The 22,098-nt window shown below is 38.0% G+C and overlaps 1 protein-coding gene across 1 annotated transcript in view; it reads left to right on the forward strand.

The window, feature by feature from the left end:
- The window catches only part of ACOD1 (aconitate decarboxylase 1), a 71,350-nt gene that overhangs the window by 41,063 nt on the left and 8,189 nt on the right, over positions 1-22,098 (forward strand). Inside the window, exon 2 of the mRNA XM_056808497.1 lies at positions 21,630-21,791. Within this exon, the coding sequence (XP_056664475.1) occupies positions 21,630-21,791 (162 nt within the window). The remainder of the gene's footprint in view (positions 1-21,629; positions 21,792-22,098) is intronic.

Genomic DNA, 22,098 nt, shown 5'->3' on the forward strand with positions numbered 1-22,098 from the left:
TACATGTAATAATAAATTTCCACCTAAGCTTTCTGAAGTTATAGGATTCAAACTGTGTCCCTTCCTCCTTCCTTCTCCCCTCCCTGAACTGACAAGCAATTCAATCTGGGTTATACATGTATTAGCATGCAAAATATATTTCCATACTGTTTGTTTTTGTAGGTGAATTATTTTCTAAAAACAAAACCTCAAAACATATACCCAAATAAACATTCTCTTATGTTTTTGAAAACAGTTCCATGTTTTAATTTTTCAGTCTTTTTATTTGGTTCTTTTTGTTGAACAAATGAACTTTTGGTTTCTGTTCATGTCATTCAATGTTGGGTAAGACTTCCCATCTTTTCTTCTAAATTATTTACTCTCCTTCAAAGTATTCTAATTTCTTCTTTATCTAAATTCTAAATTTTTCTTTATCTTTTGTTTCAGCTCTTTTCTCCTAGTCATTCTTGTAATCCTCCTTTTCAATCCAGAGTTTTTTTAATTGTTGTAGAATTATTGGCATAAAGGAAATAACCAGAGAGATATCAAAGGAAATAATAGTCATGGGACTAGAAGAGACCTCAAAGCCTGTCTACATCTTTAACAGATGAGGAAACAGGGTGAGGAAGACAAGTGATTTGTTCAAGGTTACAGAAGTCATAAGCATCAGAATCCAACTACTACATCACTGGATCTGTGTACTCACACAGATCAATGTCTTAGGGGAAAACTTTAAGCATGGTGGATAGAGTGCCAGGATCAAGTCTGGCATCAGATACTTCCCAGCTGTGTGACCTTGGGCAAATCACTGAACTGTGATTGCCTACCTTGTTGCTCTTGCCTTAGAAATTATATTAAGATAAAAGATGAGGTTTTTATCCGTAAATAAAAAAAAATAGAAGCCATGAAGCATCTCAAAGTTTCTCAACAGCCTCAAATTGCTACCTCATGTAGAAAAGGTGTTCATTCATGCCATCTCTTTAACTAACCTCTTACATTTTTTTTAAATTATTTTTTTTAATATATTTTATTTGATCATTTCCAAGCATTATTCGTTAAAGACATAGATCATTTTCTTTTCCTCCCCCCCACCCCCCATAGCCGACGCGTAAATCCCCTGGGCATTAGATGTTTTCTTGATTTGAACCCATTGCTTTGTTGATAGTATTTGCATTAGAGTGTTCATTTAGAGTCCATCCTCTGTCATGTCCCCTCAACCTCTGTATTCAGGTAGTTGCTTTTTCTCGGTGTTTCCACTCCCATAGTTTATCCTTTGCTTATGAATGGTGTTTTTTTTCTCCTGGATCCCTGCAAGTTGTTCAGGGACATTACACCGCCACTAATGGAGAAGTCCATTACGTTCGATTATACCACAGTGTATTAGTCTCTGTGTACAATGTTCTCCTGGTTCTGCTCCTCTCGCTCTGCATCACTTCCTGGAGGTTGTTCCAGTCTCCATGGAACTCCTCCACTTTATTATTCCTTTTAGCACAATAGTACTCCATCACCAACATATACCACAGTTTGTTCAGCCATTCCCCAATTGATGGGCATCCCCTCGTTTTCCAGTTTTGGGCCACCACAAAGAGCGCAGCTATGAATATTTTTGTACAAGTCTTTGTGTCCATTATCTCTTTGGGGTACAGACCCAGCAGTGCTATGGCTGGGTCAAAGGGTAGATATTCTTTTGTCGCCCTTTGGGCATAGTTCCAAATTGCCCTCCAGAATGGTTGGATCAGTTCACAACTCCACCAGCAATGAATTAATGTCCCTACTTTGCCACATCCCCTCCAGCATTCATTACTTTCCTTTGCTGTTATGTTAGCCAATCTGCTAGGTGTGAGGTGATACCTCAGAGTTGTTTTGATTTGCATCTCTCTGATTATAAGAGATTTAGAACACTTCTTCATGTGCTTGTTAATAGTTTTGATTTCTTTATCTGAGAACTGCCTATCCATTTCCCTTGCCCATTTATCAATTGGAGAATGGCTTGATTTTTTGTACAATTGTTTTAGCTCTTTATAAATATGAGTAATTAAACCTTTGTCAGAGGTTTCTATGAAGATTTTTTCCCAATTTGTTGTTTCCCTTCTGATTTTAGTTATATTGGTTTTGTTTGTACAAAAGCTTTTTACTTTGATGTAGTCAAAATTATTTATTTTACATTTTGTGATTCTTTCTATATCTTGCTTGGTTTTAAAGCCTTTCCCCTCCCAAAGGTCTGACATGTATACTATTCTGTGTTTACCCAATTTACTTATGGTTTCCTTCTTTATGTTTAAGTCACTCACCCATTTTGAATTTATCTTGGTGTAGGGTGTGAGGTGTTGATCTATTCCTAGTCTCTCCCACATTGTCTTCCAATTTTCCCAGCAGTTTTTATCGAATAGTGGATTTTTGTCCCAAAAGCTGGGATCTTTGGGTTTATCGTATACTGTCTTGCTGAGGTCGCTTTCCCCCAGTCTATTCCACTGATCTTCCTTTCTGTTTCTTAGCCAGTACCAAATTGTTTTGATGACTGCTGCTTTGTAATATAGTTTTAGGTCAGGGACTGCAAGGCCCCCATCATATGTGTTTTTTTTTCATTATTTCCCTGGATATCCTTGATCTTTTGTTCTTCCAAATGAACTTTGTTATGGTTTTTTCTAAATCAGTGAAGAAGTATTTTGGTAATTCAATGGGTATGGCACTAAATAGATAAATAAGTTTGGGTAGGATGGTCATTTTTATTATATTGGCTCGTCCTATCCATGAGCAGTTAATGTTTTTCCATTTGTTCAAGCCTAGTTTTAGTTATGTGGCGAGTGTTTTATAGTTGTGTTCATATAGTTCCTATGTTTGTCTTGGGAGGTAGATTCCTAGGTATTTTATTTTGTCTAAGGTGATTTTGAATGGGATTTCTCTTTCTAGTTCTTGCTGCTGAGCTGTATTGGAGATATATATAGAAAAGTTGATGATTTATGTGGGTTTATTTTGTATCCTGCAACTTTGCTAAAGTTGTTGATTATTTCAATTAGCTTTTTGGTTGAATCTCTAGGATTCTTTAAGTAGACCATCATGTCATCCACAAAGAGTGATAACTTGGTCTCCTCATTGCCTATTTTGATGCCTTCAATTTCTTTATCTTCTCTAATTGCTACTGCTAGTGTTTCTAGTACAATGTCAAATAGTAGAGGTGATAATGGGCATCCTTGTTTCACTCCTGATCTTATTGGGAATGCATCTAGTTTATCCCCATTGCAGATGATATTAGCTGATGGTTTTCGATACATACTGTTTATTATTTTTAGGAATGACTCTTCTATTCCTATGCTTTCTAGTGTTTTTAATAGGAATGGGTGTTGTATTTTATCAAAGGCTTTTTCTGCATCTATTGAGATAATCATGTGGTTCTTGCTAGTTTGCTTGTTGATGTGGTCAATTATGTGGATGGTTTTCCTAATGTTTAACCAGCCCTGCATCCCTGGTATGAATCCTACTTGATCATGGTGAATGATCCTTCTGATCACTTGCTGGAGTCTTTTTGCTAGTATCCTATTTAAGATTTTTGCATCTATATTCATTAGGGAGGTTGGCCTATAGTTTTCTTTCTCTGTTTTTGACCTGCCTGGTTTTGGAATCAGTACCATGTTTGTGTCGTAAAAGGAGTTTGGTAGAACTCCCTCTTTGTTTATTATGTCAAATAGTTTGTATAGTATTGGGATTAACTGTTCTCTGAATGTTTGATAGAATTCACAGGTGAATCCATCAGGCCCTGGGGATTTTTTCTTAGGAAGTTCTTTGATGGCTTGTTGGATTTCAATTTCTGATATGGGATTATTTAAGAATTCTATTTCCTCTTCTGTTAGACTAGGCAGTTTGTATTTTTGTATATATTCATCCATTTCTCCTAAATTGGTGTATTTATTGCCATATAATTGGGCAAAGTAATTTCTAATGATTGCCTTAATTTCATCTTCATCGGAGGTGCTGTCCCCCTTTTCATCTTTAATGCTGTGAATTTGCCTTTCTTCCTTCCTTTTTTTAATTAGATTGACCAGTACTTTGTCTATTTTGTTTGTTTTTTCAAAGTACCAGCTTCTTGTCTTATTTATTAAATCAATAGTTCTATCACTTTTGATTTTATTAATTTCTCCCTTAATTTTTAGGATTTCTAATTTGGTTTTCTGCTGGGGGTTTTTAATTTGATCGCTTTCGAGTTTTTTCATTTGCATTTCCAATTGATTGATCTCTGCTCTCCCTTGTTTGTTAATATAAGCATTCAGGGATATGAATTTACCTCTGATTACCGCTTTGGCTGCATCCCAAAAGGTTTGAAAGGATGTTTCGCCATTGTCATTTTCCTCGATGAAATTATTAATTGTTTCTATGATTTCTTCTTTAACTAAACGGTTTTGGAGTATCATATTGTTTAATTTCCAATTGGTTTTAGATTTGGTTTTCCATGTACCATTACTAATCATTATTTTTATTGCCTTGTGATCTGAGAAGGCTGCATTCATTATTTCTGCTTTTTTGCATTTGTGTGCTATGTTTCTGTGACCTAATGTATGGTCAATTTTTGTGAATGTGCCATGTGGTGCTGAGAAGAAGGTGTATTTCTTTTTATCCCTATTTATTTTTCTCCATATGTCTATTAATTCTAATTTTTCTAAGATTTCATTCACTTCTTTTACCTCTTTCTTATTTATTTTTTGATTTGATTTATCTAAATTTGATAATGGTTGGTTTAAGTCTCCCACTAGTATGGTTTTATTGTCTATTTCTTCCTTCAATTCTCCTAGTTTCTCCATTAGAAATTTGGGTGCTATATTATTTGGTGCATACATGTTGATTAATGATATTTCCTCATTGTCTAGAGTCCCTTTTAACAAAATATAATTACCTTCCCTATCCCTTTTGATCAGGTCTATTTTTGCATTGACTTTATTAGATATCATGATTACCACTCCTGCCTTCTTTCTATCAGTTGAGGCCCAGAAGGTCTTACTCCATCCTTTAATTCTGACCTTGTGGGTGTTAACCCGCCTCATGTGTGTTTCTTGAAGACAACATATGGTAGGGTTTTGGATTCTAATCCATTCTGCTATTCGTCTACGTTTTATGGGTGAGTTCATCCCATTCACGTTCAAAGTTATGATTGTCATTTGTGGACTCCCTGGCATTTTGATAGCCTTCCCTAATTCTAACCTTTTCTTCTTCGGCTCTACCTTTTAGTCCAGTGATTTACTTTGAATCAGTCCCCCTTGTCCCCTCCCTTGATGTTTCCCTTTTTAGTCCCTCCCTTTTTCTTCCCTCCCCCTCCCCCCTCTCTTTCCCTCCCTTTTTGTTCTCCCTCTCCCCCTCCCCCCCTTGGTTTTCCCTTCTCCCTACCCTTGTTGGGTAAGATAGAATTCAAGATCCCAATGGATCTGGATGTTTTTCCCTCTCAGAGTTGATTTCCCTGAGATTGAGGTTTAAGTAACCCCCCCTTCCTCTCCTTCTTATAGGAGTTTTCTTCCCCTCCCCTTCCCATGTGAATCTTTGTGTGAGAACCATTATTCTATTTGGTCTTTCTTTACCCCCTATTTATACATTACATTTTCCCCACATATTAGTATACATAGATTGATATAAATGTAGTCCTTATAGAAGAGAGTTTGAGTAAAAGAAGAAGATAACATTTTTCCCCTTTCCTTAATATTTACCTTTTCAGGTATTCCTTGCTCTTTGATTTTCGGTATCAAACTTTCCACAGAGCTCTGGTCTTTTCTTTGCAAAAAGTTGGAAGTCTTCTATTTTGTTGAATGCCCATACTTTCCCTTGGAAGTATATAGTCAGTTTTGCTGGGTAGCTGATTCTTGGTTGGAGACCCAGCTCTCTTGCCTTTCTGAAGATCATGTTCCATGCCTTACGATCATTCAGAGTAGAACTTGCAAGGTCTTGTGTGACCCTGATTGGCATTCCTTTATATCTAAATTGTCTTTTTCTGGCTTCCTGTAGGATTTTTTCTTTTGTTTGATAGCTTTGGAATTTGGCAATTACATTCCTGGGAGTTGTCTTTTGGGGGTTTAGTGTAGAAGGTGTTCTGTGAGCTCTGTCAGTGGCTGTATTGCCCCCTTGTTCTAGAATCTCTGGGCAATTTTCTTTGATTATATCTTGTATCACCATGTCCAGTTTGGTGTTTATTTCTGGCTTTTCTGGGAGTCCAATTATTCTTAAATTATCTCTTCTCCCTCTATTTTCCAGATCTATCACCTTGTCGGTGAGATATTTTATGTTCTCTTCTAATTTCTTGGTGTTTTGGCTTTGCTTTATTAGTTCTTGCTTTAAAGCCTGGTTTTCTTTTACAGTTTGGTCAAACTGGTTTTGTAGATGCGTGAATTTCTTTTGCATTATTTCCCACTTTTCCTCCCAGAAGGCTTCCATCTTTTTGGTCATTTCTGATTCAAATTCTTCATGGGTTTGTGGAGAGTTTCCATTTCCTTTGGAAGATTTTGGAGCATTTTCTTGTATATCTTCTTCTATCTGCTCTGTGTTTTGTATTTTGGCTCCATAGAATGTGTCCAAAGTTGCCCCTTTCTTCTTATTTTTCTTGGAATTTTGGGGCTTCTGTGCTTCTGTGGAGTTTGCTATCTCTGAATGTGGAGGATTAGCTTTTCTTATCTCTGTCTGGTGTTCATAGGCTTTAGTCCTGGGCAGATTGTCGGTTCTATGAGCTTTCCCTGGGTTAAACTGAATATGCCTCACTGGAACTGGAATGGAAGGGTCGGACCACGAGGCCACGCTCTCCCCCAGGCTCTCTGGGTCGGGTTGCTTTCCGGAATCGCTGGCCGTGAGGCTGTTTCGTCAGCCTGCGGGGGGATGGGCTGCAGCTTCCCCAAGCTCCGAGGGCAGGGACTTTCACTGAGACTTGGATAGCAGGATCCAGCCCATGAGGCTGTCTTTCCTGCCCTGAGGGTTGCTGTTGTTTAGACCCTGCTCTCTGCCGGGGGAGCTCCAGGCAGTGACTTTCACTGGGACTCGGATAGAAGGCCCTGAGGGTTGTTGTTCCAAGGACCCTGCTCTCTGAGCCGGGCCGGGCTGCGGCTTCCCGGAGCCTTGGGCTCTGCGCTCCTACCCCTTAGGTCCGAGTGATCTCGGGTTCTGGCTTTTGAGGGGAGCCGTACCTTTTGATCCGGGTCCAGGTCCAGGAGAAGGGTTCCCAGGGTCTGTGCTGTTGATAGTTTTGAATTTCGGCACCTTAGGAGCTTATAGTTTGAGATCGGTCGGGAAGGGTTTTCCAGAGATCTGAACTTTAGCTTTCTCTAAGCCGCCATCTTAACCGGAAGTCCTAACCTCTTACATTTTTAACAGTTCTAGTTGGCATTTATCTATAGCCCCTTTTATATAACTGAGCCCAATATGAGATACTGGCCTTCCTATTATAGAGAACTTTGTCATAGCCACTAATGCGGCAGATCTCTGACTCCATCCTCAATATCATCCACCTTTCCCTTTTTATAGTGCCTTCATCTAATTTTAATTGAGTTTGCTCCAAATAAAAATGTTTTGATATTTTTTTCCACTTTAACAAAGGTTTCTCTGTTAAAGGGCTTCTGGGAATTTTCTACACTGTGAGGTTATTGTTTAATATGAGTTTTTAAAAACTACTTTATTATTTTTGCTTATTATTTATGTCAAAACTGGACTGTCTTGCTATAGAAAAACAAAAATACCATGAAGGACATCATCAAAGAGATGTATGAGAGGAAAAAAGCAGACTGATCATGTAGTAAAATTGAGCACAGATATCTCACGTGACTTACTGGAATCCATGCAATAGCCACGAATAGTCCCAGTCTGCTGGATAGATTCCTGGGGGAAGGAAGATTTATAGGAGGGCATAGATAAGAGACATATGGGATGAGACAGCATAGATTGGTTACAGTAAGTCCCCAATGGAATATGGAATGGAATCATAAATATAGAAGCATAAATGAGATCAGAGATCCATTAAAATCTGAAAGCAAGGGTACTTTGTAGCAGATACCATTTTAAAATCCAAAAACATACCAAAGGCAATATATTTATATTGTAAGCATAAAATAAGTTGCAGCACAGTAACTTTCTCCTCTTCCAAAAACAAAAACCACATAGTTGTAGGCTTTCATGCTGTTCAAAAACCTAATATCTTTACACCATGAACACTCTTTCTGAGGAAAGAATTGGAAGGACCTGGCAAGAATAGGCTATAAAATATTGAATTGACTATATCTTAAACAGGAAAGGCCTTGTTATTAGCAAACAGTCATTTTTAGAATTAGCTGTTTATATATGATTTTAGATCAAATATCAAAATAAATGCCAAATTAGAAGACAAAAAATGAATGGAAAATAATGGTCCAAATTTGAATTATTTAAGCAAACTATGGATTGCAAATGAAAAAGAAGAAATGGAAAAATGTAAATACATCAGCTCTGGTTATCACAATCTTTGGACAGCTAGGTGGAATTGTTAACAAAGAACTGGATCTGGAGTCAAGAAGACCTGAATTCAAATTTGACCTCAGATACTTACTAGCTATGTGACCTTGAGCAAGTCATTTAACCTGTTTCCTTATCTGTAAAATGGGGATAATAATAGCGCCTATCTTCCAGGGTTGTTGAAAAAAAAGAAAATGAGATATGGGTAAAATGCTTTGCAAACCTTAATGCAGTATATATGTATACAAATATATAGTTATTTGTATAATCATATCATAAAGAATAATTGTATAATATGTTATTAATATTATCTCCCTTTATACTTAGCCATGATTATGCTTCCACTCCTCTTCCAGCAATACTTTAGGTCTTATTTTTAGTAAGGTAAAAATCACATACAAATTTTCTTTCCTACCTCTATTTTAACTTGCCTCAAACTTTGCACACTTGTCAGCCTGCCTGGTTTTTTCATTCACATACATCTCCTATATTTTCCCCTATATTATCATTTATCTTTTTCTAAATCCTTACTTTCTATCTCAGAATTATCACTGATAGATAGTATCTATTCCAAGACAGAAGAGGGGCAAGGGCAGCAATTTGGGTTCAGTGACTTGCCCAGGGTGTCACACAGCTAGGAAGTGCCAGAGGTCACATTTGAACCCAAGTTCTCTGGGTGCTCTAGCCACTGAATCACTTAGTTGTCCCTATTGGTTTCTTCACATGTATATCCTGCCTGCAGATCGTAAGCTTCCTTAAGAGATAGGGCCATGTCTTCCACTTGCTTATATCCCCAGACCTAGCATAATGCCTTATGCATCATATCCTAGAAGTTGTTGGGATCATATAGAGGATGGGGGAGGTGAAGGGAAGGAGATATAGTGAAGAGGGGAGAGAGATGACGGACTCTGGGAGAAAGTCTGTATGGCTCTCCCTCTCCCTCACTCCTACATCACACAAGAGGGATCTCCCTGTGAAGATGTTATGATGGGGATAGTAAGAAGTTGGCTTCTGGTATAGACTTTTCCCCAGGACGTTGCTGGTGCCCGGGACCCAAGAAGCCTCCTCTGAACACACAGTCCTGTTGGGCAGGCTGAATGCCTTTTGCTCTGGATTTTGCTTTACCAGAGGTGAATAGACAGCCTACCCCAGTTCCCTCTTCCTCTCCGATTAACTTTCTTTCTTAACTTCTATGACAACTTCGATCTGAGTGTGTTTTCCTCTGTGAAGGGGTGGTTTATTGATCAGGAAATAAAGGAGGGTTTTGTCAGAAGCATCAGGAAACCCTAAAAGACTATCCAAGTAGTTTGTCTCTGCTCCATACATAGAAGTCAAGTGGCTCAGGCTTCTGCATTTCTTCCTTTGTCTGCAATCTCTCTAAAAGCCTCTACTAAAACAGGAAACTTTGAGATGCCTCATAGCTTCTAGTTTTTTTATTTACGGATAAAAACCTCATCTTTTATCTTAATATAATTTCTAAGGCAAGAGCAACAAGGTAGGCAATCACAGTTCAGTGATTTGCCCAAGGTCACACAGCTGGGAAGTATCTGATGCCAGACTTGATCCTGGCACTCTATCCACCATGCTTAAAGTTTTCCCCTAAGACATTGATCTGTGTGAGTACACAGATCCAGTGATGTAGTAGTTGGATTCTGATGCTTATGACTTCTGTAACCTTGAACAAATCACTTCGTCTTCCTCACCCTGTTTCCTCATCTGTTAAAGATGTAGACAGGCTTTGAGGTCTCTTCTAGTCCCATGACTATTATTTCCTTTGATATCTCTCTGGTTATTTCCTTTATGCCAATAATTCTACAACAATTAAAAAAACTCTGGATTGATAAAGAGGATTACAAGAATGACTAGGAGAAAAGAGCTGAAACAAAAGATAAAGAAGAAAATTAGAATACTTTGAAGGAGAACAAATAGTTTAGAAGAAAAGATGGAAAGTCTTACCCAACATTGAATGACATGAACAGAAACCAAAAGTTCATTTGTTCAACAAAAAGAACCAAATATAAAGACTGAAAAATTAAAACATGGAACTGTTTTCAAAAACAAGGGAAGGCACGGGTGGGGACAGGTCTTTGGGGTGACCCCCATGAGGTTCAGGGGTTGGACACCCCTCAATAGCAGTTGATGTAATCTCTGGTTCCTTGTTCAATGATCCAATAATGCCAGGGATCTTTCTGTCTTCCAGGGCAAGGCAAGATTGAGGCAAAACTCCGGTACCACAGTTTTGGAGTCTCAACCTCAGGACCTTCGCTCCGGTCACTCTCGAGTCCTCAGAGCAAAAGGCAACCTCCAAAGTTCTATCTCCCACAAGCCCCTTCACTCCTCCAACTGCCACCCTTGTCCCTCCTCCCAACATTCCAAAATGGTTCCTCTGTGCCAGTTTCCTTCCTACAAAGTCTAGGGCAAGGAAAGATTTTCAGTTGTAAAGAGGCTAATACTGGCCCAGGAAATAAACCAGACTGGCTAAGTCCAAATGCCTTTGAAAGTACTTATTTCTGGATATAACACAAGTGTAGCAATAAGAAAAACAACACTAATTTTACATATCCTTGCGAAATTTTAAAGAAATCCTGAGATGTTGAAATTCATGCTCTAGCTATATTTTCCAATGCTTCGTTAATCAAATTTTCCATTTACAGGAATTTCCTTGCTAGGTCTGAAATGAAAATTTAAAAAAATACTATTCAGGAAGTAATCAAAGGCTGTGGCTTTCTGTAGGTTTCAGTTTCCAGTCCTGCTTTCTCATAAATGAAGTTGATGGATAAATTGAAAATATGAAATTAAAAACCTGAGCATATTGAATTGCACTCTGCTAAGAAATAGGATTGTATTTTTATAATACAAAGGCTCAACGACTCTTTGAGTAATTGATTGAATTCCTAATACTTGTAATAAAATAATTGCAAGTTCATTGGAAACTTCTCTATTGTTTCTCTTTATTTATCATGAACCAATTAGTTGTCTATGGGTAAAGAAAATAATACCATCTTGTTCCAAGAAGCATTTTCTTAGAATTTTTCCAACATTTACTCCTTGATTTTAAATAAAGAGGATCTTTTTCTGAAATTAATCTCGTCTGTAATTAATAGGATAAAATTTTATTTAAACAGATCTTTCCTGTTAGACATTGTATGCTACCTTATATCATTATATGTTTTGTTTATTGTAACCTTAAAGCCAGTTAAGAACATTAAAGCTGATGAGACGCTATTTCTACATCAAGAAACAAACTCCAAAACTATGTCAGACCTTCTAGGATCATACTGTTCTTTATCTCCAAACTACACACACACACACACACACACACACACACACACACACACACACACACCACAACTAAATAAATGGCTTTGTTTCCCTCCCACATCCTTCTCTCACTTTCTTGTCTTCTAGACACTTAGTACTAGATGCTGCCCTTAGGTTAGCCACACTATCCTAACTTTTCCAGTTTTTTTTATTCCTTCAGTTCTACCTTAATCAAAATACTTGGTCAAACAGGTATGTGATTAGGTGACTACATTATTGGAGCAATTTACCAGTGAGAGATGAGTAAGGATTTGTATTTTTATAAAGAGAAACTTCCAGAAAAACTAGGTAGCACAGTTGTTAAAGCACCAGGTCAGGAGTTAGAAGACCTGGGTTCAAGTCTGACCTCAAATGCTTCCTAGCTGTGTGACCCTGAGAAAGTCACTTAAACCCATTTGCCTAACCCTTACCCTCTTCATTACATGTATCATTTCTTACAGCCTAGTAATATCCCATTACATTCATATCCCACAGTTTGTTTGGACATTACCTAATTTATGGGTGCCATCTACTTTACTTCCAAATCTTAGCAATCACAAAAAGTGCTACTATAAATATTTTAGTGCATAACGGGGATTTTCTTCTTGTCTATGGCTTCTAGTAATGGAGTCTCTGGTTCAAAGGGTATGGACAGTTTTAATCACTTTATTTGCGTAATCCCAAATTGCTACCCAAAATTGTTGTGCCTTTTCATAGCTCTACCAACAATGCATTCCTGTGCCTGTCCTTCCACAATCCCTCCAATACTGGCTATTACCATGTTTTGGTTTTTCACCAATTTTCAGGGTATGAGATAAAACTTTGTTTCAATTTGCATTTCTCTTATTATTAGTGATTTGAAGCATTCTTTTTATGTGGCTGTGAATATGGGGCCCCTGACTCTCTTTTCTTCTTTGCATTTTCTTCCCTGATCATAGTTGACTAAATAGCAACCCTGAGATAGATAAACATGTCTAGTTCAATAGGTTGGGAGTTTCTAGGTCTTTTGGAGTTCACTGGAAGCCAGAGTTTTGTATCAGAGAGGATGTGTTAAGATTAAAATTGCCAAACTGTGGCAGCTAAAAATTAGTTTCTCTGCTAGAAGTATTATATTTTATGAGGTTTATTAAGATTAAGAATTTAAGAAAGTACAAGAAAGCACGTGCCTAGGAAGGCACAGAGGCCCATTCAATTTCACTTACATCATGAGAGATGTACGTGTCTGCTTGGAAGCAGAAGTAGGAAGAGAGTGAGCCATTGGCAGAGACCCTTTAAATAGTAATTTGTTCTCGGCCCAGGTGGGAACTCAGGTGAGGTTAGAAAGCATCTCAGGAACTAGAGCAAAGACTTCTAGGGACTGAAGTCCAGGGTTCAAATCTCCATTTTTATAGATGACCACTGACAGGAAGATGGGTACAAAGTTTCACCTGACTTACAGAACATTCTAGACACGAGACAAAATGTGAAGATCTAAAACTGAGAAAGGGCCTTTATTAAAGGAGATAGTGGAGAGACTCCTGACTCTCAGGCCCAGGAGTGACTTGACTTATTATACATAAAATTGCCATGCAACTGATAATGTGGGTATCAAGCCTAGAAACAATATCTAATCAGTGACTATATGGACTCTATGTGTATATATATGTATGCTATGATACATAATCAATATATACTCAATTACTTATACAATCTTAAATCTTGATGTTAAAACCCTAGTGCCTACGAGACCCATTTGTGGCAAGCTACCTTTCCTTTGAATACTTTGGATATTGAACCTATCTTTCTGCCTAATATCCCTACCTTGAAATTTTATAAACATCTCCATATCCAATGCTTAAATTTCATTTCCTAGGTAACTCCCATAACCAGATATGCCTGAATGAGAATTCTTTTCCTATAAAAACCCATCACCTTCCACCACATTTGGGAGCTGATATGGTGTGGAAGTGGTGTAAACCCACATTCTTTCATACCTTGAGTGCCTTAGAGTTTGGTATGCAAAGCCTGGAGAACCCTCACTGACCCTCTTTCTTTCTCATTGGCTTGAAAAATAACACATAAGTTCTGGGGACTTTCCTAGTATTATTTATTGAATGTTCATCAATATTTTCTCTTTCTTACAGAAAATGCCTTCACCCACCCTCTGAACCGCTGCTTCCAATTATTTCATTTTAGGCCTTTGCCTTCCTTTGCATGAATGAAAACATGGCTTGATGAAGATTTATTGCTTTACTCATTACTGCTCTGTCTTATTCTTTTGTGAAACTTCCTCTAAGTCCTATAAATGCTCTGATGAACCAGAACAAACATTGATTAACAGAGGCATTGACATAAAGTATTGAAATCTTATTTTTATAATCTTTTTGACTAGGTAAGCTAAGTAGTCACAGCTGAATGAGCAATATTATTAATTTGTAAACTATACCTTTGAATCTGATCTGTGGAAGACAGGAATTGGGAAGCATGCAAGAGGCAGAAGTGGAGGCTGATGACCTGTCAATTGAATGAAGGTTCCATTTGGAAGGTTACTGGGAGAAGCAGTTCAAAGAAGGAACTGACCAACTGGAGGATTATGTCTTTTAACCTTGAAAGACAGAAAGGAGGTGGTTCTCTTGATCTTGGAAATTGAAAAGGAAGGACAATAGTCCAGAGTCATCTCTTTGACTTGCTCTGTTTATGATAGTAACTGAACTGCCAGACCTCTCAATCATTCTCAATCATTCCTCTCAACCTAAGGTTTACTGTAGTGTTAGGGAAATCCCCAACCCTCTTACCTCCATTCTCTATCTTTTCTTGTCTTCCCCAAATAAACCCCTTACTTAAGATAAAAGAAGATAGAGAGTATTTCATTTGAAACATCCTCGCTCACCCTGAATGACTTAAAAAAGAAGAAGAAGGAAGGGGGAGGGGAAGTTGAAGAGGCTGAAGAAGAGGGAGCCTGGAAGAGGAAGGAAACGAGAGGAAGGGAAGGTAGGTAAAAAAAAAAGACAAAGATAACTTTCTGATCTATTAGTTATGTGAATCTTGAAATTTCTCAGACTTGTGAATGTTAAAAAAATTCCCCATTGAGGAATTCTCCATTGGGACAATTCCCTATTGGGACCACTCCCCATTTGGATAGTGAGAACTCTACTTAGATCAGAAATGTGAAGACCTCTACTCCACCCATACTTAAGCCTGCTTTAAGGGGAAAAAACTCCTTGCTGAACAATGAAAAGTACTTAAACCCATACTTAAACCATGCCTATTTTTAAGACTAATACAAAAGGTTGCTAAGTACCTACGAAGGTCAGGCAACTTGTGAATTTACAAGGAACAAAGAACTGGGAAACTTACTCAGAGCTTTCCTGGTGTGAATTACTCAAAAATCCACACCTTCTTAGGTGTGGACTAAGAATGGTCTGTCCTTTGAAAAATGTCTACTGTGATTGGTAGATGTAAGAATTTAGGGGAGGTGACAAAGGAAAATTTCCCTTCATAAGGAAAGGAAAAGGTGAAAAAAAGGATCTCTGAGTCTCTTGAGAGAGAGCCTCTAAGGAGGTTGTTGAGAGAAGGACAATCTCTAAGGAGATCTCTCAAGGGAGGCTGACTCTGGCTGGAACTCCCTCTGGGGAGACTTTGTCCCCCTGAATCCTCCCTTGAACAGATCTTATGGTGAGTGATTAAGGACTGACTGATCTTTTCTTTTAGGGCTTAGGCCTGGGTTGGCCAGGGCTGCCTGGGCCAGCCTATTCTTTTCTCATTTATTTCCTTTTTCTCTCTCTCTCTCTTTCTTTAATTCCTCATTGTATTATTAATTAAATTCTCTATAAACCCAGTTGACTTGGGTATATTCATAATTGGGAGTATTTCCCTGGCAACCACCTTATATTTGATTTAAAAACAAGACACTGTAGTGAAAACATATTTTCTGCAGTCACAACTTACTCACCCACCCTTATATTTATCACAATTTATATCTTCAACCATTTTAACTCTTACAGTTTATGGCTCCCACTCTTTTAAATGCCACAGTTATCAATTAACAATCAAATATAGTCCCCATTATTATCTATTACAGATCCTGCCTTGAAATCATATAATAACAAGCAAAACTGCTTACAACATGTCTTTGGTTTGTGTTCCCAAAAAAAGAGGAACTCTAAAGAGGAAGTAGCCATCCATACTCTTCTGTTCTTGAATGTGGGAATGACTTCAGTGAAAAGATTGAGGAAGGGAGGAGAAAAGACTCACATGTCCTTCTATGACTTTTCATTAATGCCACAGAAAAAAACATAAGGTAGGTGTGACTCCCAATCTAGAATTGGAAAAATACCCCCATTGAAGTCCAGTGATGATAGGAAATGTGTCAAAATACCTAGCAAGCCATCAGGACTCTGACTAGTTCCAATGAGGAACAAATATTTTTAAAACCTCTGCAGCAACTGATCCTGAACCAGTGATGTGTCAGAGCCAATTTTAATTGGCTTAAATTTAAAAAGTTATTTCATCTTAGAAATTCAAAAAAGCTACAAACCAGGGATTGATTCATTTCATTGTCTAAACTTAAGAAAGTGATGGAAAAAATGTTAATAATGCAAATTAAACTTAAGTGTGTATTCGGAGTACAATTCTTTTCAGAGAGCCAGTGAAACATCTACCATAAATCCCATAAAATATTAGGACTAGAAGAGACTTCAGGGGTCATATAATCTAACATCTCATTTTAAGGGCAAGTAAACCAAGAACAAAAGGTAAATAGATTGCCCAAGGTCACAGAGCAAGGACTGTAACTCATGTTTTCAGGGTCCCAATATTCTTTCCATTCCATCACTCAGGGAGTAAATATTCATTAGCATCAGGGCCACACGACAAGAGCCAATACTTTGATCAGCTTAGTGAAAATTATACTGATGTCTGCATACCATGGTTTAGTAAAATTTGCTTGTCAATCAACTAATCCACAAACATTTATGAAGGGCTTCCAATGCCTAATGCTGCAGACACAAAGACAAGTGAGAAATCCTTGCGTCTCAAGGAGCTTACATTCTACTGGAAGAATGCAACATGTTCATAGATAAGGAAATATTCTGTGTGTGTGTGTGTGTGTGTGTGTGTGTGTGTGTGTGTGTGTGTGTGTGTGGTAAGCACCAATTCCATAGCTATTCTCCCCATCTGTATTTGCATTGGCAAGCTGGCCACCAAAGGATGTGGCCAAAACCCTCAGCCAATGCAACCACCCTTCTGTTGTTCCAAGACATGTTCAAACCTAGTGAACCGTCAAAGTGCATACTCACCTGATACATTTATCAGGACTTGATGTCTTATCGCTTACTCTAAGTGGAGTCAATCAATCGCTCCCTCCTCACAAAAGTTATAAATACAAAATGATTTCATTGGGATATTTATGGAAGGGAGAGACTTGCAACTGTAAGAACCAAGAAAGGCTTCTTGGCTGAGCATTGGAGCCAGAAGGTCAAAAAGTTGGAAGGAGAAAAAGCATTCCAGGCATATTGTGGGGATGGTGGCTTAGTACATGCAATGGCATGGAGATGATAGATGGAATGTCTTATATAGGGAATAGCAAGTAGACCATTACATACCATGAAGATGCCTCAACCCAGACTCTTTACCATAATTACCTAAATAAAGCACTCACCCAATATGGAAGAAATAAAATACATTTCAAATGGTGGTTTATCCTCAGACATCACTTTTTTAAAAATCTTTACCTTTTTTCTCAGAATCAATATAGTTTCAAAAAAGAAGAATGGTAAGAGCTAGGCAATGAGGGGTTAAGTGACTTGCCCAGGGTCACACAGCTAGGAAATATCTGAGGTCAAATCTGAACTCAGGACCACCTGTCTCTTGGCCTGGCTCTCAATCCACTGAACCACCTAACTGTCCCCAAAGATACCACTTTTAACTAAGCCATGAGTCAGGGCATGGGTCAGAGCCTCTGAAGCTCTCCTAGGATCACTGGTTGGTGATTTGTACTAAGGAAAAGAAACACAAAGTAAAAAAGGCAACTGAGAATTTGAGACCCTGTCTCTGGCTCAGGCAGAGATTCAATCAGCATTCATGAAGTGCCTGTTTTCCAGGATCTGTGTTCAATGATGGGGATACAGAGAAAGGCTCACTCAAGTCCATTGCTGTGTGTATAGCTGGTGAAAGGGAGGAGGAAGGGAGAAAAATCCCTCCCTACCTGTTACTAGAAGAGGACTAACATTTGACTATGGTGAGAGAGATGGGGGAGAATAGAGAATGAGGGAGAGAGGGAGAGAGAGGAAGAAAAACAGAGACAAAGACAAAGAGCACTAGTGGGGTGCAGAAAAAGAGGAGAGCCAGAGAGAGCTTTTCTCTTTGATCTTTTATCTGGCCTACTAAAACTGTAGCTCTTACTGCATCAGTCACTGATATTCTTTCTTCTTAAAATATAGTTCACTTTACCAAAGGACCAAAGAAGCAACCAGGAACCACTAGATTCACATATTCCTTACAGGGTGGTCCACAGAAAGGGGCCAAGGCACAGTTCCATCCCCACACATACTCCATAGGAAATACTCCAAACTAATTCCCTGCTACCTTGTAAAGAGCCAAAGAGATACAGCTCATGATGGAAGCAATTGAAATTAAAATAATGGGGAAATGGGGAAATTCCTGGGGTTAGAGAAGGAAGTGACAGAGCAATGAGAGGGGCGAGGCAGAGATAGGTGGGGGAAACTGCTTCTATAAAAGAAGATTGGTGCCTGTGCAAGTCACTGCTCAACTTCCCTGAGATTGACCTTCCTCTTTAATTCAGAATGATTCGCAAGGTATGATTATATTATAGTTTATTTCCTTTGCTTTGATTTTCATCTCTTTATTCTTTTTTTCCTATTCTAGAGATGGCTTTGCTTCAAAAAATGGCATTTTATCCTTTTTAAATAGAAACTAATTTATAGCTCACTCCCAAATACTAATGTCTCCCCTCAAAAAATTTTCCCTGGATTTATTTATTTACATATACTTATGTATTTCTCTGCTTTCTCCCCTAATAAAGTAAGTTCCTTGAGGAGGTAGAATGATTTCATTTTTTTCCTTTGTGTATTTTGGTCAAGCACAACAGGACACATAGTGAGTACATAATAAACACTTGTTGATTGATTGAAAAAGCAAATGCATTTTTTCTTCAACTAGTGTCACAAATATAAGGGGCATGGTTAGTTCTTTTATAAATTGAAAAGATGACTTGCTCTGAAGAAATTAGTTAACATATATACATATGCAAAGGGTATCATATTTCTTGTCTTCTCAATGGAGGGAAAGAATTCAAAACTGGAAATATAAATTTTAAATTAAAAGATTAGTCAACATTCTATTACTTATTTTATACTTTGAGCATAGTTTTTGGTTGGAACCTTAGAAAGTCTTTCATTCAACCCCTCTCCTTTGACATCTGTTGTAACTGAAGTCTAAGGAACTTAAGTGATTTGCCTAAGCTCAGACAAGTAATGAATAAGAGCCAAGATCAGAGCGAGAATCTTTGACTCAGAACCAATGATATTCCATTTCACCATACTGCCTTCTCAACTGCTAAGAAAAAAAAAATCAATCAGTCAGATCCAAATAGTTCTTTTTAAGATAAGTAGGAGAATGTACAGCTTATGGACTGTTGAGTAATCGCGTTTCTTTCTCTTCATCTCATTTTCCTTACATTCCTGGTCTTCCTCTTTAGGACCAATGTGAGGATATTTGTCCTTTGGGAGCATGAGATGTCTCCTAGCATAGTGGAAAGTGAACTCGTCTTGGAGTTGAGGGGCCTGGGTTTTAATTCTGCCTCTTTCTTAGGATACCTGTGTGACCTTACACAAGTCATTTAGCTCTTGTTTCCACATCTGTAAGATATAGGTAATAATACTTAATAAATCTTCTCCACAGCATTCTGAATTAAAAAACACTTCACGAACTGCCAAGTGCTATGTAAATATGAATGACTGATTATTTAAAGGATTCTAGATAGACTTCTCTCTATGGAGTGGTGCCTACGCTGTTCAAGTCAGTGCAGGGTTAGAATAAGCACATAGTAGCCTACTCCAGGATTCCACTTTTGCACCCACTCTTCCATTGTTTTCCAAATGTAATGGACTTTTCACAAGATAGTGAGTCATCACATCCCTGGAAGTCTCCCACTATACCTCTTTTGAGGCAGTTTGTAGAGTAATGGATGGGTCACAGGGCCTGGAATCAAGAAGACTTAAGTTTAAACCCATTCTCAAGCTAGCTGTGTGACCCTGGGCAAGTCACTTCATCACTATTTGCTCCAGTTTCCTCAACTGTATAATAGGGATAATAATAGCTCCTATCTCACAGGATTATTGTGAGGCTCAGATGTTTACTGTTGTCATTCAGTCATTTTTCAGTTGTGTCTAATTCTTTGTGACTTCATTTGGGATTTTCCTGTTGAGATACTAGAGTGGTTTGGTATTTCTTTTTCCAGCATATTTTACAGATGAGGAAACTGAGGCAGTGTTCAGTGACTTTTCCAGGGTCATATAGCTAATAAGTGTCTGAGGCCAGATTTTAACTCATGAAGATGAGTCTTCCTGACTCCAGGAAGGGGAGGAGGAAGGGAGAAAAATCCCTCCCTACCTGTTACTAGAAAAGGACTAACATTTGACTATGGTGAGAGAGATGGGGGAGAATAGAAAATGAACCATTGTACAACTTTGTTGCCCTCAACTCAAATGAGATACCTGTAAAACAGTGATTAAAATAGTATAGTGTCTGGAACAAAGTAGGCATTATATAAATGTTCACTCCCTCTCTCCCATCCCTGGGTGTAGTGAAAGAACATCAGCTCAGGAATCTGAGGACCTGAATTTAAATCCCAACTTTAATATTTACAAGACGACCTTGAATAAGTCTCTAAACTCCCTTCAGCCTCAGTTTCTTCATCTGTAAAATAAGAGGTCTGTAAAATGAGGTGACCTCTGAGTCCTTTCCTACTCTTGAGCTTTTAAACTACTGTTAAACCTGTTGGCACTGTTCCCTATCTCCTTAGGGGCTTCTGCGAAAATCCCAATAGTCCAGCCTCCATTAATATATCAAGGCTTCAAAAAAAAGAAAATAATTCACAACATAACAACAAAAGGCACAGTGCCCTTTATATAGTACCTGATTTTAAAATGCCTCTTTAATGACACCTGTATTAGATTTGGAGGATCTGGAGTTGAGACAAGTTGGAGGACTTGACACTTGGGTCAAAAAAGTCAATCATTGAAACTTGGGCCATTTGTAGTGGTGTTCCCTTCATTGGCTTCAAAGATGGGACAGTGTTGGGAAGTGGGGGTTGGCATAGAATAGTCAGTAATGCAGGTAAGCCTTGGTATTAAACAAATGGTATGTTCTTAGAGCTACATACAACTAAAAGAAAGTTAACTGAATAATTATACAAACTTATCCTGGTCTCAGGGAATAGATAATAAAGCAAACATCCCCTCCTGGCAGGGAGGTAGGAGAGATGGGCCATATCCAAAAATGGTTGTGATTTAAAAACCAAAGGTATAAATAAACTTTGCTTTTGAAAACAACACAAACTATATCCAATTTCAAATTCTTTTTTAAAAGGAAGTTTACATTAAAAATTCTTTTGGTTCATTTTTTTTTTGTAAAGCAAAAGGATGCTTGTGAAATAGTGATAATTATTCCTCACTTAATATGTTTTGTAAAGATTCAATAGCTTGGTGAAGTAGGAAATATATGATTAGATGATTCCTTCCAGCACGCAGATTCTGGATCTACAATTTGGTATTTTTGTATAGTAGATTTGCTATGGAGGGGAATAGGTCTACAAGTTAAAAATTCTAAGTCTTCTTGTAGGAAGTAAATATGCAAGCATAAATGCCCACCATCGCCTGCTCACTAAAAAAATCTTTCCTTTTAAGTCTGTCACAGAAAGCTTTGCCAGTATCATCCAGGGTCTAAAGGTACAGCATTTAACAGACCGAGTTATTCAGAGAAGCAAAAGGATGATCCTGGACACTCTGGGTGTTGGCCTACTAGGAACCAACACAGAAGTCTTCCACAAAACTCTACAATATAGTAAGGTAAGAAGCCAGATGTATATATGATAGCTACAATTATATCTGACGATCGCTGTAATTATAATCAATGTTACATATGGATTATATTTCTATAATCAATGTTAATATAACATAATGGAATATGGTATAATGTAATGTGATGTGATATGTTAACGTAATATAACATGACATAATATAGAGAGGCAGGACAGGGTTTAGAGTCGGGAAGATCTATGGTCATGGCACATTTCTGATGCATACTGTATGGCCATTGGCAAACCACTACCTCCTGGTGCCAAAGCAAATTTTCTAGATTTCCCCCCAAATCCTC

The sequence above is a fragment of the Monodelphis domestica genome, chromosome 8 (genome assembly GCF_027887165.1).
Source record: "Monodelphis domestica isolate mMonDom1 chromosome 8, mMonDom1.pri, whole genome shotgun sequence".
Classification (NCBI taxonomy): Eukaryota; Metazoa; Chordata; class Mammalia; order Didelphimorphia; family Didelphidae; genus Monodelphis; species Monodelphis domestica.